Source organism: Rhipicephalus microplus, chromosome X, assembly GCF_043290135.1.
Source record: "Rhipicephalus microplus isolate Deutch F79 chromosome X, USDA_Rmic, whole genome shotgun sequence".
NCBI lineage: Eukaryota > Metazoa > Arthropoda > Arachnida > Ixodida > Ixodidae > Rhipicephalus > Rhipicephalus microplus.
In genome coordinates this window covers 222,741,609-222,768,320 of record NC_134710.1, presented here as the reverse complement: position 1 = coordinate 222,768,320, position 26,712 = coordinate 222,741,609, and the positions used below count along the sequence as shown (strand labels likewise).

Below are 26,712 nucleotides of genomic sequence, written 5' to 3'. Positions count from 1 at the left end.
AAAGAGGGAGACGCAGTTTCATCTGGGTCACGCATCCACGCGAAATGCAGCATGTCGCATTTCACGCCGGTTGCCGTCGGGCCGCGCCAACGGACGCTGGTCACACCTGGCATCAGACTATAGAGTGCTCGCGTTTTGCTAAAGTATAGCGTCGCTGTGCCCAGCGTGCGTGCGCGTCAACGCTACATTGGAGTATATTGGGCCCTTCATGATGCACTCGCAAACGTTTTGCTAGCTCCATATATACCAAATTTGGTGTTACGTGACATCAATGGATGATGACTTATGACTTGTGCAAACATGATAATCTTGACACGTGTGTCATGTAAGAACATGACAACATACCACGCTCATTGCGTGCTCACGGCCATTTCGCTAGCTCCCCATATACTAAATTTGGTATCACGTGACGTGAATAGAGGACGAAGGTAAACGACACATCCAAACATAATAATCATGACACGAAAGTCATGTACGGCATCATTTACATCCACCTTGTAACATTGTGCTGATTTTAAAGTTACATATCAACATTTGTCATTCGTGCTTCGCATATCATCGATTCCCACTGTGCGTGAGATCTGCCAATTTTTTCGTGACATTTTTTTGGAAAAACTGTCTATGTATATTCCGCAGTATATGGTACCATTTCAAGAGGTCCAAGTGTATTTTTTTTTTAAGTCTTAGAGGGTTTTCACCGTACACGTAAGGCAGCAGTTTTTTGTCCCATGAGGTCTGTCCCATGGGAACGTTTTCGACCCTCAGTTTGAAATTTTGCTACATAATCATGCATGCTTACTAGGAGGTGCTGCCACCTCCTAGGACTTACAAGAGGCGTTTGGAATCGTGCCATCTTCTTGCGGAAATAAGCCGAACTGATTTCTAGCACCAGCGCGTCGCGCGGTCGGCTGTAGCGCTGATAGGAAACACACTGTCGTGGTTTCAGTTTCCCCGCGTGATTGTAACGGTTAGGTGTGCGACACTTGGTTTTTATCTTTATCGGTACTTCTTTACAGGGGCAGCGGAAGTCGATTTTCATCTTTATTGGGGCAGCTTTTAGCTTGTTTATCATCGGCACTCACGAGGTGCTCCCCCTCTTCTTGATTATCGAGCTTACTCTGCCCAAGGCAGTGGCACACAGAGGTGTCTTGTGTGTGCCAACGCGACTCGTTGCTCCAAGAGAACAGACACATTTTAGTTGTGTAGACTGTGAGAAAGTGCTATGCGTTGACCTGTGTTTTAAGAAATACTACATTCTGAATTACTATAGAAAGTATTCACATGACGTCATTCGCAAGAGGCGCTGGCGCGGCAGCCGTCGTAGTGTGGTCACGCACGGTGGTCATCGCATGACAACCAAGGTGCTTGGCCACGCGGCGGTGTCCCTCCCCGGCACTAGTTGTTGTGATACCTTTTGACATCTCTTCGTATGAAATCGAAACATCATACGATATATCGCTGAACAACCACGGCAATGTCGGCCGGAGATATATAAGGATGCAAACTTTCGCTGGCGCCACCGGGCTGAATTCTTTGAGCTCCACCTATGATACAGTTTTCAGTTATAAATGATGCTGACACCAAAATACTGTTCTTGATTTTTTTATGTAGATTTTTCTCGACTTTACACATTTAGTACATTCAAAATCTGCATTGCAGTAATTTGACCTATTGGACAACTTAAAAAAATCAATGCAAAAAGTGTTACACCTGCTTACTGGACAGTTACAGCATTGGGTGCCACGGTGCCTTCTTTTATTGACGTGGCAGAAAGTCATGTGTCACTCAGAAAATTTTCATAAAAATATACTCAAGGAAAATCTGGAAATCTCAGGAAATTTTGAAGTGCTGACTCGGTAGACACCCTGTTCGATGACTTCCTGCAGACCCATATGGGGCGCTAGTGTCCTGTGCCCCATAGAAAGGTAGCCCCTACTGGTTAAAAACCAGTGTGGGCATGCCCTCACACTGCTTCTACACACCCTTCCTCAGCAGCTTCTTCTCTGGCATCATCCGTGAGGCCAGGGACTCCTTTGGCTAGTTAAATGGTGCTTCTTTCTTTGAACAAACGAAACACAGTCATTTGGAAGCATGTGGCTTCTGACATTCAGTTTTTCGGTGCTTTGTCCGCATAAGCAACACTGCCTTTTTTTCGTCTGGTTCAGGACATGCTCTACCTTGAAATTTTTCTCGAGGAGGTGAAAGTTGGCGCTATATTCTGTAGCCTTATATTGCTAAACATTTTGAGGCTATAAAAAACAATGCATATAGCAAAACACCACTCGTTTCAAAGAACCGCTCGGGTTGCGCCAGGGTCAACCAACCAACCTTGCATGTGCATGTCTCTGCGCCACCACTTCGGAATGCCTCTCGTTCTCTCCCTTTCTCTTTGCTGATGTCTGAGCCCATGAAAAGCAAGAAGATAAAAAGGCCAGCCTGTTTATAAGCATGATTTTAACCATGAGCGTATCTATCCAGGGTCGTAGACAAAAACTTTTTTCTGGGGTGAATTCCCTTTATATGTGATCTGACAGGTGTTTGTATGTGAGCGCACCTATATACATATACAAAATGTAATAATATCAGGGTAGTTGGAAGTTGAACCTCCCAGACCTTTTGGCTTCGCAACTGAAATTATCGCTTTAAATGTTAGTTTTCTTCTGGTCGGGGCAAACCAACTCAGTTAGTATTGAATATCAGAAAAAGGCAGCACTGCTCACGGTCCTATTGCTGAATAGTTGCAATCGAGAAGCTTTTTACCAACTCACCAGACACTTAAGCCTGCAAGTTTAAGGCGAGCTTTCATGGGCAGAGGTCGTGATGAAACAACAAAATCAGAAAAAAGGCTAAGTATTGGCTTTCTTGCGAGGTTTCTTTCTCACCTTTTTTCAAATCAAAAACTCGCTCACAGATTACTATTTTTCATAAATGGCATCACCCCCCATTTTCGCCTGTGCATCGGTACACTTTTCCCACATTTTTCCCGTTAAGTGCGCGTAGGATGGGGTTGACTATGAGGAATGATGTCCCTGAAGAAATTTCGGAGAAGACTTTGGGAGTGGGCGTCTTCACTTGTAGAGGGGGGTGTCACGTGTTAACTCATTATCACTACCCAAAAAATTAACATTGGCGTTCCTAGTCTGGCTGCTAAGTGCTTGCTGCCAACATGTGCGCGGGACTTCGGCTCATTGCCCCGACTAAGCTAGCTTTATAAGCCATACGTTGTGATATGTTCATTATCCTTGACATAAAAGCGTAAATGTGAAATTATGACCTGCTCTTCTCCATGTACGGTGGTCTAATTGTGGCGCACAGCACCAACAAAAACATTCCTCACGCTTTCCAAGCTCTTGTTGTTTCTTCATAGACCCCAGTACACATGAACTGGTTTTGAAATGAGGGTGATTTAAGATGGTGGTTCTACTGTCGCCACCTTGTGAGTAGTGTCTTCTGGAGCCGCCATATGACACCACTAAGTCACGTTTGGAAAAAAGAGATGAAAATGCGCTCTCAGCCATCGTAGCATGCGATGGCGAAGAGTTTGTTTCTTCTGTAACTAATTCATTCTTTTCAGGGGTGCTGCTGCTTCCATATTCTCCTTTGAAACGTTTCAAATGTGCGTGACACTCTCCTCCCCTTTCCCCTGCCTAAAAAACAAAGGAAGCAAGACCCAGAGAATTGTATCCCCGTGCAACTGCCCAGAGAAGAGAAGCCTCTCTCTCTTCTGTAAATGCTGTGTTTTGCTGAGCCAGGCTACTGCAAGGATTGCTGGAGAGAATAGTTAGGGTTTTGAACAGACTCCTTCTCTCTCTTGTTAAAAAGAAAAAAAAAAAGAGTAGAAGACCATTCATTTGTGAATCAACTTCTATACACGAATGCACTGCCCAGCTTTAGTGAAACATATAAATCAATTCTTTCAGGTATAAAACGTGTTCCCCTCGCACCACAGCTAATGTGTAAGACAGATGCAAATTGCACCCTTTGAACCTTGAACAACGAATCTAATGATATTGTATTCCATCCAAAAGGTAATTCAGACAAATGCACAAGGGACCTCGGGAGTTATATTGGCACCGCACACGACCTGCACATTTTCCGGGTTTCTGCGAATGCGACAGCGCACCTGTCAGAATCTGATCAGCTCGCGGACATGGTACTGCAGATCTTTTGATTCCAGGTTCAGAACCACAGCAAAGTGGTGTGGTATACGACGCAATCACACGAAACGGTTGCTTTATCAGTGCTTACAGATGTGAGTACTCGTAGCACTGACATATGGGATGACCATCACGGAAGCTCACGCACAGCCATCTTTTTTTTTCTAACTTTGATTGCCCCCACCCAACCCCACCCTATTTGTGCTTTTACCATCTTGAGTGTCTCGACAGCATGCTCGCTAATTGGGACCCTTGGCTTAGCGAGTGGAAGCTGTAAAACCGGTCCAGGTATCGCATTTTTCATTTGGGGGTCATGGGGGGAATAGGCGGCTCACACATTTATGGCTGCACCTAGTGAGTGCTCGATGAAAAGGTTCATCGGAGGGACACGCTTCTGTACGTGTAGGTTTTCTGCAAACGTCTTATCGTCTAGGGGTCTAAGGCGGCCGATACCGATACTGGTGATACTGAGAGAGTAAATGAGCTAAGTAATGTTTTGGCCAGGGAAGGTCGGGTGCCTAGAAAATAAGATATAGCATGATCTGCACGAACAAACAGATTATTTCGGCTGAAGTTTAGCTTTGCTAAAGGTCGTGTCTATTTCACGCCCTCCAAGCTCTATTTCTGTTAGTCACCGCCCACTACAACAAGCAAATGGCGTCACATCAATGATTTTCTAGGACACAATGATCATTCGGAACACATGTGTCACCGTTATGGGAGTGTAATTCTTACGCTAACAAACACATCTTTTATCAAGAAGACAACGTACCGAAAACCATGTTTCCAAACTTCAGTAGGTGTCAGGACACGTGACATTTGTTTTGCTGCGCATGCCTGGGAACGCTAGATATCATGCAGTCATCCGCACTTTTCGTTGCAGTCAGGGAAATATGGCTCATCAACTCACGGCTTACAAAATAGATACTGAACATATGCGAGTAAGTTTGTTTTCCGCGAACTCGCTCGCAAACTATCCACAAACTTGTCAATGGGCCTTTTATAAGTCTGAACAGCCCCTCCATTGAGATCACAGAAATCAAAACTGGGGGTCAGTGGCCTCCGAAGTTATCCGCCGTGCACCGGTAAAAAAATTTCGTGAGCTTGGTATTTTTCAGTATGATTTGCAAACGATGCCAGGTACCTCTCAATTTGCACCTGTCGTCATACTGCGCAACGTTTGTTTGGCCTTGTGACCCCCCCCCCCAAAAAATGATGTGCGTCAAGTCACCACCCCTTCGCACATGCAGGTTAGTCTCTAGAAAAAGGACCATTGTTATACTATTGTTCAACCGGTGAAATAGTCGAACACAAACTGCCAAACACAGAGACAGAGAAAGTAGACTTCTAGGTAGTGTCCTATGGGCCTTAAAAATAGGAAAAAGCAAAGTCAAGCTCTTTGTGTACTGCAAAAACGCTTCTACAGTCCCCTGTCTATGAAGGAGAGCAACCAAGTTGGTCCTGGAATCCTCGGCACAATAGCCTAACCTCCTGGTCAGGAATGTCACAGCTTTGTGGCCTTCTTTCTTTCTGTCGCTTTCTCTCTTTCTTTTTTTTTTCCAGCAGCCCCTTGTGTATGGTGGCATACTTTGAGGTTACATTGTGAATTGGAGACGCAGCGACTAGATTTAGATACTGTGCTAAACACTGAAGTCTGGAGAAATAACCCATACATGTTTCGGCGGCATAGTCATGTTTAGCGGCGCCACTTTTGACAAACGTTGGAACTGACGCGAGACAACTTGATGGGTGGTTTTTTTTTTCAGAGATGGAGCCACCACCAAAAAAATGTTTGCAAGATTTATTATTTCTTGAAAATATTTCGTTTCAAGCACTGCTTCTTAAAGTTTGTGAGCGCAGGTAATTACAAGACATGACATAGTCCTGCTAATGTGCGATAATTATTGTGAATTAGCTATAAAAGAAAAATAAATGTAAATTTGCATGAACCTAAAAATGAGCTCAATTCACTGCTGTCCTACAAATTTTTTTAATCAACTTATGAGAATTTTCTTTTCATAGAAACCCAGAGAAAGGCTCGCGGTTTGACTATTGAAAATTTCAGAGTTTCAGCTTGGATAGTTCTTTCCCCTTGTCGGTAAAGCAGGAATAAGTGGAGCCATAAATTGCTGAATTCAAGTAATAATAATTCATGAGCTATTCATCTGAATGCAAAACAACTTTGCATAGACATTAAGTACATTGTTGTCGGGAAACGCATTCAATATTGTTTTACACAAAAAAAGAAAAAAAGCTATTCACTCATAAACTTGCATTGTTTTGCCCATTTTGATTGGAGCCTGCATCATTTTCTAATTGATTTACCGGCTATATCTCTTCACAGAAACCTTGCATAATGCTTCATGAAGAGGCTCCGCAAATTTCATTTGGTTATGTTGAACAGTTTTGCCACACTGCCAGTACGACGGAGGCATGTACAGCAACAACATCGGTTTTTGCTTGCACTGTTTCGATCGCTATGAAATACCACTTCAGTCTAGGCTGAACTACTAGATCTCATTAGAAAGCGGAGAATGTAGGCTTTATAATTCAATAAAATTCACATCAATACGGTGAGTGCAGTAAGCATAGTGCGTCAGCAAACTATGACTAAAATGCGAAGCGGGTGCAGCTGGATTGGGACCGCCACCTTAAAGGAGAAACACAAAGAAATAAAAAGAACATGCTCGGGCCGCCGGCTGTCCGTCTTTAGAGTAAGGTTCTGTGAAGAAAAGTGGTATGGTGTGATCGTAATGTTACTGCATGTAGACTGCAGCACTGCAGGAAATAGCACTATAATGGAAAATTATCCTGTTAATCACATTCATGTCGTTATTGCTTTAAATTGAGAAAATTGCCAAAAACTGAAGGATATATACATGTACTTTAAAAGGGTCAAAACTCGTCGAGCCGGACTCCAGCTTCACGCCTCCAAGTGCCGCTTCGCTCATCGTCAAATTTCCGTGCTCGGTCACCTTGTTGATGCCCAAGGCGTGCGTCCAGACCCAGAGAAAATTCGCGCAGTCACAAACTTTCCCGTTCCAAAGACCACAAAGGATGTCCGCAGTTTTGTGGGGTTGTGCTCATATTTCAGACGCTTTGTTAAGGACTTTGCGACCATTGCACGCCCGCTCACGGACCTCTTGAAGAAGGACGCCTCGTTTACCTGGGGCCATGACCAAGCGTCATCGTTTTCGCAACTTACGACACTGCTTACAACGCCACCAATCTTGGCTCACTTTGATCCATTAGCCCCAACCGAGGTTCACACGGACGCCAGTGGACACGGCATAGGAGCTGTGCTATTGCAGCAACAACGCGGACACGACCGTGTTATAGCCTACGCAAGTCGACTGCTATCTCCTGCCGTGCACAACTATTCCATCACAGAGCACGAGTGCCTCGCCCTTGTATGGGCAGTCGCCAAGTTTCGCCCATACCTGTACAGGCGCTCATTCCGTGTTGTCACGTACCATCACGCGCTCTGCTGGTTAGCCTCCCTGAAGGACCCCACAGGACGTCTCGCTCGTTGGGCTCTACGCCTTCAAGAGTACACGTTCTCTGTAATGTACAAAACAGGGCGATTACATCAGGATGCGGATTGTTTATCCCGCTACCCTGTTGACGAAGCAACCGATACTGATGCTATCACGGACGTTTTTTCCATGTCGTGGCTGTTAAACATTGGCGAAGAGCAACGTCGGGATGCTTCTTTACGAGCCATCATTGACAAACTGGAGTCAACGCCTCGCGACCTGTCCCTACAAATGTTTTTGGTGAAAGACGGGATTCTATATCGCCGCAACCTTGATTCCTTCGGATCAGACTTGTCATCCCAGCGCACCTGCGTTCCACTGTCCTGTATCAACTTTATGACGCTCCCATAACGGGCCATTTGGGCGTTTCTCGCACATACGATCGGGTACGACGTCGGTTTTTGTGGCCTGGACTTGCCCGCTCTGTTCAACGCTATGTCGCCGCTCGTGAGCCCTGTCAGCATCGCAAAACGCCGTGAGCCCTCCCAGCCGGCTACCTTCAGCCGATCGACGTTCCCAACGAGCCTTTCTTTCAGGTTGGTCTCAACCTGTTGGGCCCTTTTCCACTCTCCACAGCCGGAAATAAATGGATTGCTGTTGCCACGGACTACGGGACGCGGTACGCAATCACACGAGCACTCCCGACCAGCTGCGCTATCGACGTTGCGGACTTACTGCTGTACGACATAATATTAGTGCACGGTGCTCCCTGTCAACTTCTCACCGACCGTGGCCACACGTTCTTATCAGCTGTCGTTCATGAAATCCTGAGGTCTTGCCATACCAAGCACAAATTTACTACTTCGTACCATCCCCAGTCAAATGGCCTCACGGAGCGCCTTAACAGGACCCTAACTGATATGCTTGCCAAATACGTTGTGCCAGACCATCATGATTGGGACATTCATTTGCCATATGTGACGTTCGCCTACAATTCATCTCGTCACAACACTGCCGGATATTCGCCCTTCTATCTACTATAAGGCCGGGACCCAACTCTACCTTTAGACACTTTACTACTTGCGGCCACTGAATATGCTGGGGAAGCCATTGCCCGCGCCGACCACGCGCGCCAAGTCGCCCGTAACCGTCTACAGGCTTCACAGACGCGGCAACAACAGCTCTACACTTCTCACCATAGGGACGTGCACTTTTCTCCGGGTTTTCTCGTGCTCCTCTGGTCACCTACTCGGCGTGTGGGACTGTCTGAAAAACTGTTGTCGCCCTACACTGGACCATTCCGGATCGTTGCCAAGCGACAGACGTCACGTACGAGATTGTTCCGACCGATCCAACAAAGTCATCGTCAGCTCCGAGCGACACCGTTCACATGGCTCGGCTAAAGCCCTATTACCCCCCTTCGACATCATCTGCGTAAATTTAGCACCGGGACGGTGCTTCTACTGCCAGGGGTTATGATACAAAACAGCCGCTAAACACGGCTGCATGAAAGAGGAGGACGAAGTGAGTTTTCGTTGGATGCTGGTCTGGCGCCATCTTGCTTGTCGAGTTTTGTGCGCTGTAAATAGATCATTAAACAAGTTACTCGTAACAATATTTCTAGTAGACTCTTTGCGATGCTTACATCAGTACAACGCTTTTGCGCCTTGTGCTGTATCATTGCACAGCAGGCTAGCCCTGAACAGGGCCCTATAAGATTACATCACTGGCTCATGCTTTTATTCTGCTGTGCCTGGTTGCCTGATGCAGGTACAGATGAGAATGAGCAAAGTTTTTATAGACTAATGAAAGCCCTTGCTGCTTCACGAAAGTAAATTTCTTCTGTAGTAAAGGAATAGCATCACTGCTGCTCCGTCGAAGCTGCTGTGAGCCTATGAGTGTGATGAATTCTTCATAATGTTTGGTTTTTCCGTACTGAAAGAGGAGAAAAAAAGTTTGCGCTTCAGTCTTCGATCAATCAAATCAATGAGCAGTTTTGCTTATGGTACCTTGTAATGGTGGTAGTAGCTTTCTAAGTGGTGACCAATAAAACAGGGAAATCAAGCAGTGGGAAGCTCAGCTTATAATCTTCCCCTGAAAATTGATCCCACGAACCAGGAAGATAGTTAAAGTCCATGGTTTCTTGCACTAAGTAGACTTAAAGAAGCGCACACGTGCAGCGCTGCTTATTCCTCTCTCTTTCTCGGCAAAGATAAACTAATTGTATTTATGCAGAGAGTTGTGAGGTGACGCATAAAAGATCCCCACCATATCCACAAAGTGATGTGATGTAAGAGACGCTTGCTCGGAGATGATCGCACAACCCACGAATCCTCCGTGTATATCTCCCATCATCATATATAGACGTGACAATGTTAGTATGTATCCCAGCACTGTCCGTTTGTATGTTTGTGCGCATACCCCATACATTGTAGTAGAAAACTGTGTCTTGCTTTAAGTTTTTTTTATACAGTCATAACCATATCGCACAAGTGCCTATGCTTATTGGTATTGACAAGATATATGCTATTCAAATTCAACCCCAGCCCGGTTGTTGACCGGGCTGGGGTTGGAGGCGGGTGGTTGGGCCGGCAGGTGGTTCAGTTGGGCTTGCTCTTGCACCATGGTGCTCTGCTGGCGTAAATGACGTCCCGAACGGAGCTCCAGGAGCTGGCTTTGGATGGAGAGAGGTCGAAGAGATCAGGAAGCACCTTCCACCACTTGAAATACCACGAATCAGCTGACGCTTTATTCAAGCAACAGCAAGATGGTGCCGATGATGAAGAGGGACCAAGCGAAGACTGATGATGGTTATTGACAGATCAGGAAGATGAAGTCTAATGAACTCTGACAATATATATATATATATATATATATATATTGTAAGATGGCGTCGAGTACACTCAAGACTCTTCTTTATTGACTCGAGTATGTGCCCCACAACCTAAACTTGACTGGTGATGATGAGTATGTACAGATGAAAAGATGGGACGCATAAATAATGCTCACACTTATTTTCCCCGCGCACTTGAGCGGCCGGCCCGGCCGAGACTTAAGTGGAAAAGGTACGGCGAACAAAGGGTTTAAGACGTGAAACGTGGATTATCTCGGAGGCACGGTAACGACGGTCCGAGGAACCCTCGACGGGAGTGACAAGGTAATTGACAGGAGATGTTCGTTCACAAACAACGTAAGGTCCTAGAAAGCGTGACTGAAACTTTTCACACAATCCAGGCGTGCGAACAGGCGTCCAAAGTAGTATTTCATCTCCAGGACGGAAGGTGACGTCTCGACGAAAGTTGTCATAGCGTTGCTTGTGGTCTTGTTTACTGGCCTTCGTGTTGAGTTGAGCACGTTGCCGTGCCTCAGCGAGCCTGGAGACTAAATGTTCTGGCGTAGTCGTCGACGTTTTTGTCATTACATTGAAGAAAGAGGCGTCAATGGTGAATGTCGGTGCACGACCATAGACGAGGAAGAAAGGTGAATACCCGGTAGTTCGTTGAACAGCGGTGTTGTGTGCAAATGTTACGAACGGCAAGATTTTGTCCCAATTATCGTGGTTCGGTCCGATGTACATGGATATCATGTCGATTAGAGTCCAGTGGAACCGCTCTGTCAGTCCATTTGTCTGCGGGTGGTAAGCAGATGTGGTCTTATGAACTGTGCCCCAAGTTTTTAGGATTTCGTCGAGAATTGTTGACAAGAAGGCCTTGCCTCGGTCACTCAACAATGCTCGAGGTGTACCATGACGCAACACAATGGCTTCTAAAAAGAAGGCGGCAACGTCTGAGGCAGAGCTAGTGCGTAGAGGAGCGGTCTCCGCGTATCGTGTGAGGTGGTCAACGGCTTTGACGATCCAGCGGTAGCCCGCTGGCGTTACGGGAAGTGGCCTGACGAAGTCTATTCCGACAAAGACAAAAGGTGTGTCGGGACATGGAATGGGCTGTAATAAGCCGGCAGGAGCTGAAGTTGGTCGTTTCCGGCGTTGACAAAGTGCGCAAGAAGCGACATAATTAGCCACAAAGGTAGAAAGACCAGGCCAGAAGAAACGGCTCCTAACGCGGTTGTAGGTCTTTTGAAATCCTAAGTGTCCAGCTGATGGGTCGTCGTGCAATGCTTCGAGAACTTGTTTTCGCAGCGAACGGGGAAGTACTGGCACCCACCGATGCCCATCCGCATTGTAAGTATAGTGCTGCAGGACATTGTTCTCTAGCTTGAACAGCCGTAGCTGACGACGTAGTCTGGCATTAGGTGGAGAAGGCGAGCCATTCAAGTATTCGGTGATGCGGTTACAGTAGGGGTCGTCACGTTGGTACGCGACAAACTGGGCACTGCTGTTTAAAGATAGTGACCCAGCAACTGCCAGGGGTGATAACGTGAGTGAAGAGGAAGGCGCTTGATCACCTGAGGGGCATTGAGAATGCGTGGTTGGAGATGAAAGTAACAGAGGGCAGCGAGAGAGAGCGTCAGCATCCTGATGCTGTTTGCCGGACCTGTACACAACGTCAAAAGTGTACTCTTGCAAACGCAGTATTTAGCGACCAAGGCGGCCTGACAAATTCTTCAGCGAGGACAACCAGCATTGGGCCTTGGTGGTCGGTAACCACAGTGAAGTGGCGCCCATACAGATAAGGTCGAAATTTCTGGATGCAGATAAGGTCGAAATTTCTGAATGGCCCAAACGACAGCGAGACATTCCTGCTCTGTTATCGAGTAGTTCTGCTCCGCAGGTGTTAGTGCACGGCTGGCATACGCAACTACTCTCTCACATGAAGTGTCGCGCTGGAGGAGGACAGCACCGATTCCGTGGCCGCTGGCATCTGTGTGCAAGAAAGTGGGTGCACTCTCATCGAAGTGACGGAGGACGGGGTCTAATTTCAAAGCACGCTTAAGGGCTTGGAAAGCACACTCGCACTCGTCAGTTCACGTGAAATCCGTTCCTGACGTCAGAAGCTTGTGTAACGGCCTCACAATGGCAGCAAAGTGACGGATGAAGCGGCGGAAGTAATACGCCAGGCCCACGAAACTTCGCAATGGTTTTTGATTGCGAGGACGTGGAAAACTAATTACGGAAGTAACCTTGTCGGGGTCGGGTCGAACGCCGTCTTTGCTGACAAGGTGACCCAATACTTTGATGCTTCTGCTGGCGAAGTGGCACTTTTTTGTATTGAGTTGTAGGCCAGCGTTCGAAATGCACGTTAGAACTTCGTCCAAACGCTTAAGGTGCTGAGGAAAAGTAGAAGAATAAATGACGATGTCGTCTAAATAACATAAACGGGTTTTCGATTTGAGACCACGTAAGACAGTATCTATCATGCGCTCGAATGTTGCTGGAGCGTTGCATAAGCCAAAAGGCATGACGTTAAATTCGTAAAGCCCGTCAGGCGTCGCAAACGCTGTTTTCTCTTTGTCTGCTTCGCGCATAGGTATTTGCCAATACCCGGATCGGAGGTCGAGGCTGGAGAATTATTCTGCGCCTTGTAGGGAGTCCAGGGCATCATCTATACGTGGCAACGGCTATACGTCTTTTTTTGTGATCTTGTTGAGCGCTCTGTAATCAACACAAAAGCGGACAGAGCCGTTCTTTTTCCGAACCAACACCTCAGGAGACGACCAGGAGCTGGATGAAGATCGAATAATATCCCGTTTGAGCATGTCGGCGACGTTTTCCTCAATGATTTGCCGTTCCGCCGAAGACAGACGGTATGGGTGGTGGCGTACAGTGGTGCTGCCTTCGGTTTCGATGCTGTGCTCTGCAACGGAGGTGCGGCCCAGAACTTTGCAATATACATCAAACGAAAGGCTGTACTTTTGGAGAAGGTCTAAGAGGTCTCTCTTTTGCTCGGCAGTGAGGTGAGGACTTATGGTGTCATTTAAGGTAACAGTGGTAGCCTTGATATCAGTTGTAGCAGACAACGGCGGTGATTCTGCGTGAAGGGGAACCAGCGAAAAGGGCTCACTGTCAGCGAAGCAGCTCACAGCAGTGCCCTCGGGCAGCATCACTGGCGAAGAAGTTGGGTTCAAGGCGGTGACCAATGCTTTACCGTCGTTGAACCGCACAAGGCCGGGTGCTATGGTAAGCCCCGCAGGTTTGGAGCGAACTGATGGAGCTATGAGCACGTCACCGTTAACTATAGTATGCGAAGCGATCGTTAGAAGTTGTTCATCTCCTGGCAAAATGAAACAATCATTGGCAGCAACGAAACGAAAGCTGTATGGATCGACATCGGATGAACTCTCAGTAGCTGACATTTGAACGACTCGCTGATGACACAATATGAAAGCTGATGCCGAAGAAAGGAAGTCCCATCCTAAAATTACTGAGTGAGTGCACAAAGGAAGTACAAGAAACTGAATGTGGTGAAGAATGCCATCTATGAAAACGCGGACTGTGCAAACACTTGAAGGCTGAATAGGGACTCCATCTGCGCAACGAAGGGGAGGACCATCGTAGGGCGTCCTAACTTTTTTCAAGCAGGCACAAAAGTCTGCACGAATTAGGGAAAGTGATGCGCCTGTGTCCACCAGTGCCTCTGTCTGTATACCTTCAACATATACCAATAAAACATTCGATGGGCGGTCCGGAGGAGTTTGACGCAGTTCGAAAGATGCAGCTTTCCCTCCCGAAGCTGCACTGTTCAGTTTTCCACTTGGCGGTCGAGAATTGAATTAGAAGGTCGAAGAGGAGAAGAGGAACGCCGCATCGGTGAAGGTGAGCGACGACGTGAGAACCGGGAACTGCCAACTGGGACAAAGTTCTGCGGAGACAGCGACCGACGTGTGCTGTTCGGATGCAGCCGGCGATAGGGTGGTTCAGTGGCGTAAAAGTCGTCCCACTCAAGGTTATCGTAGCTTCGTCATTCGTCTTGCTGACGGCGTCGGCAAAACCTTGAAATATGACCACGAATGCCGCAATATAAGCAAGTCGGCCGCGGACTGTGCCAGGCATTGTAAGGCTGGGAAGATGGTCGTGGTGCGAGTGAGTTGAGCGAACCATGCTCTTCGGGCGCTAGTAGCTGCATTGGACTTTGCTGGGGTGCAGGTGTCCTAGCAGCAACCTGAGCATACGTTGGCATGGCCACAGGATATAAGCTAGGGACAGGTGTGACAGTCATCGAGGCCAGGCTTTGGTGGGGCGTAGGTGTCGTTGTAGCAACGTGAGCATAACTTGGAGTGGGCATGGGATGTGAATTCGGAACTGGTGTACCAGTCAACAAGGCCAGTTTCTCTCTCACGACGTCGCGTAAACTAGTAGCGGGTGGCGTCGTTTGGATATCGAGGTGAAGCCTGTGCATGCAGTTCCTCACGGATGATAGAGCGAATCAATGCACGCAGCTCTGTTGTATCATGACTTGAGCTCAGATCAGACATATCAGGTTGTACCCGAGTGGTCTGAAGCTCCTCAAGGCGCTGACAGGTAGCGACAACATCGGCTACAGTTTGGGGATTTCGCACCACAAGCGCATTAAAAGCGACAGTCGCAATTCCTTTTAGCAGGTGGCGCACATGGTCGTTTTCCGCCATATAGTTGTCGATGCGGCGGCAAAGCGCGAGAACATCTTCGATGTAAGAAGTCTAAGGCTCGCCAGGGCGTCGAACACGTGCACCAAGCCTCTTTTTGGCGATATCCGAGCGCTCTGACGGGTTGACAAAAATCTGTCGGAGCAGACGTGTAAAGGCGGGCCATGTCGGAAAATCTGTGGCGTGGTTGAAAAACCACGTTTTTGCGACGCCGCTCAAGTAGAATGCAACGTGGGTGAGTTTTGCAGGCTCATCCCAGTTGTTGATAACACTCACGCGGTCATACTCCTCGAGCCAGTCTTCAACGTCTTCACCCGGAAGCCCTGCGAACAGTGGAGGATCCTTTTGAGGGCTGGTGACCAGGTGAGAAGGGTTTCTTGGCGGTGGGAGCGGTGTGAAGCTGGCACGCTAGGCTGGGCAGCTTGCGACACTACCGGACCCAGGTCGTTTAAGCGGCGGCCTGAATGGAGCTCCAAGGATGTGTTCTAGAAGACGCTGGAGTGTCCGAGGACGCAGGAACCGGGCAGTACTCTCCACCACTTGTAAGATGGCGTCGAGTACACTCAAGACTCTCCTTTATTGACTCGAGTATGTGCCCCACAACCTAAACTTGACTGGTGATGATGAGTATGTACAGATGAAAAGATGGGACGCATAAATAATGCTCACAATATATATATATATATATATATATATATATTCCGGGACTGAATTAGGTGAGCTTGTCCCCCCACTCGTCAAAGAGTTGTTACACCACTGCCTGTAACATGCTCACACGGCATTGAAAGTTTCGCAGTACACAGCGTGCTCTTGTCAGTGTAACATATTACAAGCTTAAGTTCCATCTCACATCTTCACCATATTTATAATATCCTTCCAACGTTGGGCAAAAAAGTTCTATCGAGAACTCAACTTTTACCATACAAGCCACTAATACTTTTTGGTAGAGCTAAGAATTGTTTAAAAATTTTAAAAAAGACTTCTGTGGCAGTATGGCAAGATCATAGTATGTACTTTAAAAAACATTGTCTAACTGAGAGTGATGTAGCATGGGACATGTTCAAATTCGTAGAAACTGACTAGCATCAAGGCATCAAATTTAAATATGAGCAAGTTGGTAGATGAAGGGGCAAACAGAAAAGTGTGCCTAAATCACTTTGGCTGCCCTAATAAAAGAAACAAAAAAACAATGCCTGCTTATCAGATCCTATGTTTAGTTTGTTATGCCTGAGCGAGGAATTGAGAGACAAGAACAGAGCATCAACACTTACAACTGAAGGTTGTAAGTGTTGATGCTCTGCTCTTGTCTCTTGATTCATCAACACTTACAACTGAAGCACCCAAGCAAGCACGATGGAAGCGGCATGGTGAGTTCGTAGATAGGATTCTGCCAGGCATGGTAATGCCTTTTTATTGACAGGAACAGGAAGAAGCATTTGAATTGGGGCAGCTGAGGAACGTGGAGTGACTTTATTTCATAGGAAGAACAGAAAAGGATAAGAGGCTGTTGTAATGATGCTTGTATAATGCAAACAACAAGCTCTCTTTTGCAAGTCATTTGGCTGTAAGCATCTAAATCATTGACCACACCATTCATAACTGCCATGAAATGCCTCTACATGGCAGGAGCTAGTGCTAGTGAAGTGGTGCAAAACTAAATGCTCTGGTGCAGATACTGATACTGCTTGAAATGTTGATGTTTGTGATGAATTATATTGAAATTGTGCTTTTTCACTTAGTTGCACACTTTATTAAAACTGTTGTTTTCTTGGTACAGTGGACCATGGGCTGCTATATCGCTAAATGGTGCCCTCTTTGGTGCGGTGTGCCTTGCCTCACGGCTCACTGGTAGTGGCCCTGTGCTTGCCCTCTCGTCCCTGGCAGTTGCCCTTTTTCTGCTGGCTCCTTTGTTGGCCTCCTGGGTGCAGGTAAGCCCTGTAAAGATGCTCTCAAAGGTCTTTAGATACATCTGATTGCTTGCGCAAAGGTAATATCTTGCAAGTGTCTAGATGGAACAACCATAGTCTTTGAAGGTTTATTAGTTTGGGGAGGTTTTATTAAAAAAAGTTCGAATTTCTTGTGTCGTAACAGCTCTAAATGTCAGCATTGCTGTGCATGGCGAGCCTTAATGAGGCCATTGTTCATTTTCCTAAATGGCACAACTGTGGTAATCACAAAAAAGAATAAAAATAAATATATAAAAAACGAGAACAACACTTCGTGACCACAGCGAATTGAAATGAACTTAAAAAGCCTCTTCTACTTGCTTTTGTCTGAAGGAACAGAATTTTTATAATGTAGCGGCTCCTTTATTAGTTGAAGCAATACTGCAGTGGCAGATCTTTGGCTCGTCTTCAGGTGATGAAATCCTGGGCTTATTGCTTTAATGCGAAGTACTCTAGAGGACATGTAACACTGCACATAAAAGGTGCAAATAGGAGTAGCAGAAACACATGGCTCAGTTTTGCTGTTTGTGTGTTTCCATATGCGTTACACTTGTCAATGTCTTTCATCATGCACATTGTTACACATACCAGTGGCACACCAACAGGCCCAACTAGTAACCTTATTACTGAATTCTATGGGCATCTGTACCCTAAGGTTCCACGGGCCTTGCCAAGTATCACGTTTTTTTTTTTCCTTAGTCTTTCTATTCATTTTTTTAAACTAAGGGTGTACAAATATTTGAAAATTTCGAATAGTGAATGAGTTACATTCAATTCAATGTAGTACTTGAATTGGATACAATATTTTTAAAATGCCAAATACTTTTCCTACATTTTACGAGTGACCAGCATTGACGGGGTTACACCAAAGGAATGAAATGCTGGAACAGCGAAGGGTAATTTTTTTTTATTTTAGTCATTGAATGACTCCTACAGCCCAAACTTTTATGGGTTTATGGTGCAATCTTATAACTCCAGTGTCACCGAAGTGAACTTGTTGATGATAGATTGGAGCACTATGTAGGTTGCATACTTAAATTAATTTTGTTTTCCCATTTTCATTCAAAATAAGTGCTTGTGTATCATTTTCTCATATTATTTTTTCTCATAAGTTCTTGCTTTGCTGCATGTGCGTGCACCAGTCAGTTCCTGCATTCATCTTCATAAATTCAATTTTTGTACATGTTTACATGAATAATGACATATACAAGCATTTTAGTTATATCAAAATATTCTTGCCGATACAGTAACCAACACTAGTGTTTACCTACCTTTGGTACTGAGGCACATTGTCGATTTATGGTTTGTGTATATCATTATGTATTTAGTTGTCTGTGTAATGTTCAGTTGAAGATTGTTTAATTCTTCTGTGTCAATTTTATTTAAAAACTGGTGACAAATGACTACCTTGAATGTTGTCCTTGGATGTTGTAGTCCCTGCGTTAGTTGAGCCCAAAGTTGCAAAATACATCGAAGGCTTTAGGCACTACTGAATATGAGCTCACCGCAGTTTGGTAATTTTCGTTGGTTGAAAGTATTCGTAATGTTTCTTCTTCAAAGTGTGTTGATCTGTTTTGGAAATTTGTGCTTTACTATTCGAGAACTATTTGAGAAGTTTCATATTTGTATCCGATTTCGGGTCATCACTATTCGATTCATATTTGATTCTATTCTGAAATTCACTCTTTGGACACCCTTACGTGCAACCTATTTTAATGCAAAGTGGGGATTGGTGAGGTTGGTTTAACCGAGATTTTTGTCATCTTTCATGTAATGCTTTCTTTTACATCAGTGAAAACCTGTAGTGCCATTTACTTGAGGATTATGAAGGGTCTGTCCCAAAGTTTCTGGAAGTTTTTGTCTAGTTGGCAGTGCCGTCTGGCAGGGTGGCTCTTCGAGTAGAGAAGTTAGTGGGGCATATAAGCTTCAAAACAAGTCCGGTTTCATTTGCTTGGGGGCGGTTGTTGGTTACGGTTTGCACAGAGGTACCTACTGCACCTTCGTGAAGACAACGATTGAACCAGTTTTTGGAGCAGCATTACAAAATCCAGTTTTGTGTGTAACTGGGGTAAAAATGGGGCGGGAAGACACGAAATGCTTCAGAAAGCCTACTGCAACGATGCTATGAGACAAAGCCAAACTTTCATGTAACACAAGAGGTTTCGGAAAGGTCAACGTCTATCAATGACGATGACTGCTTGAGATGCCCATCGAAATCACTAACAGCCAACTAGTGCAAAAAGTGCGTCAAGTTTTGCACAAGGACCAACGATTAAGTGTTTGTACGATCACAGAAGAGTGTCAAGCACTCATAACAATTTTTCATCGTGTTTTGACGACAGATCTTCAAATGCAGAAAGTCTGCGTGAAAATGGTGCCAGAGGTTCTGATGAGAGACATGAAAGAGGAGCCACACTGCTCTCATTATTTCTGAGTTGCTAGCCACGCAGCTTCTCCAGAACACTATTCACCGATTTTCTTGCGCAAAACATCAAGTAAACTTTTTGTTCACTCTCTCCAGACGCAAGACCCTCATCTTTCGACGGCATTTGCAGTGTAACATGCCGGTGTAGCAACACACAGCCTCGATCTGGCATGATTGGCCTTCTTTTTGTTCCCAAGGATCAAAAGTATGCTGAAAGGAACAGGGCACAGGATGCTGACGACTGTAGCAGCATTTGCAGCTACCTCGCTGAAAGAGGTTCCTATTGACAACTTCCCAGGGCGCCTTTATGATTGAGTGAAGTGTTGGCGACATGTTAATATAGAAGTAATTGTAATGGTGCATTGAACCAGGGCTAGAATACTTTGAAGAGGTCTGAAATTATTGTAAACTGATAGTGAATAAATTGTTTATAAAATAAATTCGAGGAACCTTGGGACAGACCCTTTGTGTTATTGACTACCTCAACAGGTGTGCCATTTGAGGACTCTGATCTCTGCTGAGTGATAAAGAGCACAAAGCGTGAAATGTTCCCATTCCCAAGTTAATTAGAACTAACAGACAATAATACCAGAAAAAGTACAGGCTATGTTATCAGAAGTAATTATAATGTAAATGTGAAGAAAGAAAGAAGTGGACGATAAGATAACTTGCCACCAACAAGATTGGAACCTGCGACGTGCGATTAACGTGTCCGATGCTCTACCACTGAGCTATGGTGGCAGTCATCCCTCCATCCACATTATAGGGCATATATGTTTGTTTAAACATGGGAGCGTCAGCTTTTCGTCCACTTTTCTTTCTTCAAATTTGCATTACAATTATGTACTTGTAATAGCATCGCCTATACTTTCCCTGGCATTATTGTCTGTTAGTTCTCATTAATATTGTGTCTAATAAAGAAAATGAGCCCTTAAATTTACACTTTTCTTCATTCCGAAGTTAGTGCTTTTGTGAGCCTGTTCGGTCTGTCTTTCATTGGTGAAGTGCTGTTTGTTCAATATTGCACCATCTTCATAGTCAGCCAACTATGTCAGTGTGCCCATGCAGAGTCCCTAGATTTTTCGCTCTTCTTTGTTAAGTACTGATAAGCATTGAAGCACCATCAACGAATCTTATTGGCTAACAGTAATTTTTAGTAGCCATGTTCTTCCTGACATTTTTTGAGTACCTGGCGAAATGTCTCTCCCGCTTACTAACGACGGGGGGCTGACGGGAGGAGAAAAGCCCGTCGCATTGGCATATGGACAGATGTACTCGCATATCATGGCTTTGTAAATCTTCCAAGTTGAGAAGGAAATGGCGGTAGACGCTTGGTGCGCGTGAGTTAGGGCCAAGAGAGAAGGCGGCTGTTATTACTTGAGGAAAACGGAAAAATCTAGGGACTTCATGCCCATGCCGCAGACAGTGTGGTATCCAAGTGCTGTGATCTTTGAAACGATAATGCACATCTAGCCATCTTTCCTGATGGGCACATAATAATAATGGTGCAAAACGTGGGATATGAATGCTGCACGTTATATGACAATTCCCCAGTAAAAAATTTCTGTTCAATTACTTTTAAGTTACCTAGTTTAGTATTTTTGGTGTGCTTCTTTATCTGATTTACATAGCTCACCAGAAAACATAGGTGCTAAAAGTGCCTGTTTAAAGAAGCCATTACACGCAATATTACATGTGGGTATAGTTATCCTTGTGCATGCTTAACAAGCTGACAAAATTTTTGCGCATTTGGTCAAAACTTAAAGTATAATGAAATATTTTGATAAACATGTGAGCAGCATGAGAGTCAAGCAGACCTGGCATGCACACAAGCTGCAACATAACAAGCAGCTAGCTGTGCGAGCGCCTGCATTTCACCGAGCAATATTGTTCCGTGGTCAGCTGCACGCAAAATAGAGATATTTTAGGCTTTTTCAGTTTGGCACTGAAGTAGAGCACTGATGGAAGTGCTGCTCCATGCTGCTCCAAACAGTAATTTTTGTCAGTAATCGCTCTAAACCTGCTCCGAAATGGCACCTAGAGAAGGAGGAGGACAAACTTTTACTGTTTGACCGGCTCGTATAAGTATTAAAAAAACTATAATTATTTCTGTACTATCATCCCAATGTGCAGAATTATCGGCTTTGATCGCATTTGTGCGAAAAGAACTGGCATATTAAAGGGACTTTAAAGGTAAATACTAAGTCGTGTTGATTGACGAACTAGCAGTTCAGAAACCTCGTAGTGCTAGTTTTGTGCCAAAGAAATGGTTATTTTGAGATGAAATCGCATTTTAATGGTCCGCATCGCGTTAGGGCATGTAAAATCACTTGCACTTGAAAGTAGTCTTTTAGATGTCACTGTTACCGTGCCAAACGTTGCCTTTACTATACGACCGCCGACACCAGTAGCAGCAGAGCAAAAGTAGTAGGAGGCATAGTAACAACAGCATTCATTGAACAATCTTCTGCATTCTTGGAGGTCATGATTCTGTTTGCTTGATTCAACTGGGCCCGCAAGATGGCACCATCCATCCAGCCTAACCAGCCAAAAACTGAACTGCTTGAAAATGCAGTGAAAGTAACTTTTATGCTTTACAAACACACGCGTGCTGTATACATGCTTCACAATGCAACATGAAATATTGCTGTAATAATGCGTAATACAAGCTTACATTGTCATTGGGCGTCAGAACATGGGATTATCATAATGACTTCATAGTTTAAAGCCAGTCACCCACTACAAAAGGCATACACATTACTGCACCCTTAGGCGACATAGTGGGTTCAAAGGAAGTTCAAAAAGATTTCATACACTAAGGTTTTAAAATACGCACTAGGAACAAAATATCGCTATCGCATTCAGCTCTCAAAGGCGAAGTTTAAGGGTTTCACAATGTTTTGAATTACTTGCGCCATTTCCCATCGTAACATCAGGGAGTTCTTTTTTCTATAAATCAAACAAACAGACAAGTACCATTTTATTACATCTCTTGATGCAGGGAAGGTTATTTTTTTATTGCAGCTAGTTTGAGTACTAGCGATTAATTGTAGGCAGTCACTCAAGTCATTGGCATCATTTTGCGAATGTCCCACTCATGGTGTACGTCGTATCATATATTTAGCTTACCTAGTTTCTTGATAATTAAGGCACTGCTGTTGATATTATTGCTGTTTTAGACATTGTCATACATTGAGCTTTCAGAAACTCTGACATAAAGTGGTATTTGCCTTTAGTGTCTCTTTAAGCATATAGCTCATTTGGCCATTTTCTTTTCTCAACTAGACATGCAGGCTAGTGTGGTGAAATGTGGAAATGAGCAGGATTGCTTTTATCTCACACTGATTGCAGTAATTGCCTTTAGTGTCTCTTTAAGCATATAGCTCATTTGGCCATTTTCTTTTCTCAACTAGACATGCAGGCTAGTGTGGTGAAATGTGGAAATGAGCAGGATTGCTTTTATCTCACACTGATTACAGTTACTGCTTGTTTGGCAATAGTTATATAGGACTGTGGTGACTTCTAAAAATGTGGTGCTCAGCTTTTTCAGTCTCAATTGATTTCTGCCGCAAATATGTGTACTTTAATTTGTAGCTTATTTTGCAGCACATTATTGACAAACTGCCATTGTTTGCTACATGAAATTTACATTGATTGTTGTGTATTAAATGTTTTTCATAGGAATTACTCATATTTAAGAGATGCTTCGACAATGCTCTAAACTCCAATTAATGTATGGCAAATTTAATATTTACTCCTAAAACACCAATAGCTGCTCTAAACAAGCATTTTTTTTTTTTTGCTCCGAAAACACTTATGGCTGCTCTAAAGCAGCACTTTTCTTGGTCTAAAGTCTGCTCCAAAAAGTAAAAAGTTACTTCCATCACTGATAGAGTGATTTTCAGCTGCTTAAACTTTGGTAGGAAACTACGGCGTCACTCCTTGCTGCACATTCATCTCACACGCCATGGCAAAATGATAGTCGCTGGTGGTGGGCAGGGTTTAGAGTGGGGACTTCTAGGGCATGTTTTCTCTGAAATGTTTTCTTACGGACTGCTTTTCATATCTGTATAATCATGATAAACCCTCTACTTTTATTTTTTGCTGAAAACCACAAATTGTTGGGTTACCATGTCATAGCGCCCCTTTGATAATCTTTGTACATGTTACTGTTACTCATCTGGATTTCACGTAGATTGTTTTGGCCGCTGCTCTTTCTTCAGCAGTGGTTGGTACATTTTTTTATTTTAGAATATCCAGGATGATTTGTGCTAATGGACAAGCTTAAATGTGAAAAATAAAGTCACGTTCTATTCATTCTCAGTTATAAATACTATCCTGTTTCTAAAAGTTAATTGCCTGCATGGTTTGAGAGGGAATCATTTAGCTCTATCGGCATGGTGAATTTGCTGAGAAAACTCAGTTGGCTTACTAAGAAACATTTGTGGACAGCTTGTGCTCAAAGCACAGCAGTTTATGACATTATTGTAAAAGGATAACAGGTAACTACTTTTTTTTTTTTGCAGTAAACTTAGACTGCAAGACAATAATTACAGCTGTATAAAACAACTGATAAACAGTGTGCTCATTTTTGCACTCTAGACTGTGTAGCAGAGATAAAAGAATTCTCTCGTGTCATATTCATGACTGCAAAAAAGCATGAAAAAAGAAAAGTGATTGACATTTGATTTTGTTGGGTTGCCCTTGTACTTTCTAACTGCAGGACCGCTCGCCTAAGCTGCAGGTGGCATTGACACTAATTCATGGAATACTGGCGTTGTCGAGCTGCTGGCAGCTGAGTCCTCCCTTGGCTGCAGCACTGGCGTTAGCTTTACTGGCTGTAGGCCTGGTTTTACCAGGGCACTTTGTTTACTGCCACCAGTACAGACAGTAAGACTTTCCTTCTTTTGTAAACCTTGTTTGGTCACATTTTTGCCACATTTGCCTGCTGAATTTAAGTGAACCTAAAATAATTGCGTAGCTTAATTCAGCCTACAAAAAACTGTTGATAACACACTTGTCATAGGAGCATGGAGGAAAAGTTATGCAGTGTTATGTTTCATAGAGGAGGGCACAGTGCACTGACCTTTAAATAAAGTTGCAAGTTGAGCAAAATATTATTTAGGAACTGCTTATTGCTGTGCAGAATGTTAAAGAAAAAGAAAAGTAGTTTTGGGAAACATGCAGCTTATCAAATAAAGTTTAGAGAGAAGGCACTATAGTTTTGGAATCAGTAATAATTTCTTTAGTGGCACACCTGGGATTGTATGCAGTAGACCTTGTTGCCTTTGGGCATGGACATAGCTGGTGCTGTTTTCTATGCAGGAGTATCCATGGCCCATGGGACGAGGCAGTAATTGATGGCCAGCCACACTAAGTGCACTTGGAAGTTGCCTAATGTGTGCACCAGTTTCCAAGGCAAGAAGCTCAAGTGCAGCAATATAATATTGCATGTACATACCAGCAGATTTCATTGCTGTGTTTTAAATCACATGCCTTGTGATGCTGCTGTGAAAGTAAATGTGCTTTCCAATGGGCAAACGAGTGCTCAGAAACAATCCATTACTGCCCCTTTCAGCACTCATGCCAGTTTCAGCAACACCACTGAGGTTAGAGCGAATCTGTGCTATAGGACATGCAGGGCAGTGCTCAGTGCTGTCAGGGTGCTACAGCATGGCTGAAAAAAATTATAGAACTTCTTTGTGAATATGTACATTTCTGATTTCTGTTAGCTATCCAGATACACTTATTGTTAGTGCATGCATAGTGTCTCACTCTCTTATCCTTGCACTTTGTGCCCTGTGCTGTTTGCTGTGAGTAATAAATACAAAACATCCATTCTTAGTAGATGTGTGTGAAGATGGAGCCTGAAATGTCATTCAAATGCATGTACAGTTCAACGCATGTCACCAAAAGCTTAAGTTGCAGTTTCTATGCCTGAATTGTGGGTGTGTTTGAATAGTGTAATTTTTTCAATTGAATGTGTGTATTACATCAACATTTTATTTAAATTGAATATAACACTTGATTTTTCATAAGAAAAAAAAAGAAACACCACCTGCAGTACAAACACAGTGAACTTCTCTTAAGAATAGGTTGCCCAAGTTACCGTACCTACACAGAATATAATACAAAGGGGGAGTTTGCATCTCTAAAAAGAAAAAAAAAATAGTATTATGACTATAATGTGAATTCAAAACTTGATATGAGAGCTCAAAAAGCAAGCTCTAAAACAATCATAACCAAGGGTGCAAAAAAGGAGATGGCAAGCAAAAATCCAGTAAAAATTCACATACTTATATTATTTCATTCTCACTACTCAACTCTTCATCAATGTCTATGAACGCATAATCGTCTTGTGTGTCATCAGTGCTTTTTGAACGGCAGCATCTTAAGAGTGTGCTACACAATGAAATGTGGATCATGTGTTCATGATCAACATGGTGGCTGATATGTCAAAAAACAAAATTTAGATAAATATGTTGTATTCATAGAACAATTCAGAATATATGTGTTGTAAGATATGTTCCGTCATAATATTTACAGAAAAAAAAAAACAGATGTTATAATTGTGCTCCATAAGGCTTCTGCGGAGCCCCACTTTTGACGACCAAACCTGGGCGACCGACAGGCCCGTGAAGTGGCGTCGAAGCAAGCACTTGATGTCCCCTCATGGGAGGCCTAGGCCCGGCCAGCTAAACCTCCTGGTTTTTTATAATAAAGTTTATTCTTCCTGCTCCTCCCTCTAATTGTGTAACTATAATTGCATAACAATTGGCAAGCAGCAAAAAGATGAAACAGCTTTAAGTTGGTAGCTGTACATTTGGTAACAAGATGATATTGTCACGGTAATAAAATCAGTGCAAGTAACAGTGTAGCAAACAGCAGAACAGCTTCGATCGAGCAGCGCGAGTTCGCCGTCATTTTTTCTGCCAACCAAATCCTTCGACACGCACAAGTAATGATGACACTAGCCACGCAACAGCCAGAAACCCACTACATGCTCGTGTCATTACTCCCCCTCTCGAAAAGCATCGACCCGATGCTTTCAAGTGTATGAAGGCAAGAGCAAGTCTTCAGCGTGAGTAATACAGCTTCATCCTAGCCACGTGGACGATGTCCCGCTGGGCACCACGACGGGAGGGCTGCGCGCTGGGCTCTGCGATAACTTTGTAGTTTACATCGCT

The 26,712-nt window shown here is 44.2% G+C and overlaps 1 protein-coding gene across 1 annotated transcript in view; it reads left to right on the top strand.

Moving 5' to 3' along the window:
- PIG-C (phosphatidylinositol glycan anchor biosynthesis class C) overlaps positions 1–25,369 on the top strand; it is a 57,995-nt gene extending 32,626 nt beyond the window's left edge. The window contains exons 7-9 of the mRNA XM_037427778.2: positions 16,932–17,082; positions 24,249–24,415; positions 24,851–25,369. Of these exons, the coding sequence (XP_037283675.1) occupies positions 16,932–17,082; positions 24,249–24,415; positions 24,851–24,902 (370 nt within the window). The 3' untranslated portion in view covers positions 24,903–25,369. The remainder of the gene's footprint in view (positions 1–16,931; positions 17,083–24,248; positions 24,416–24,850) is intronic.
- Positions 25,370–26,712: the final 1,343 nt, after the last annotated feature.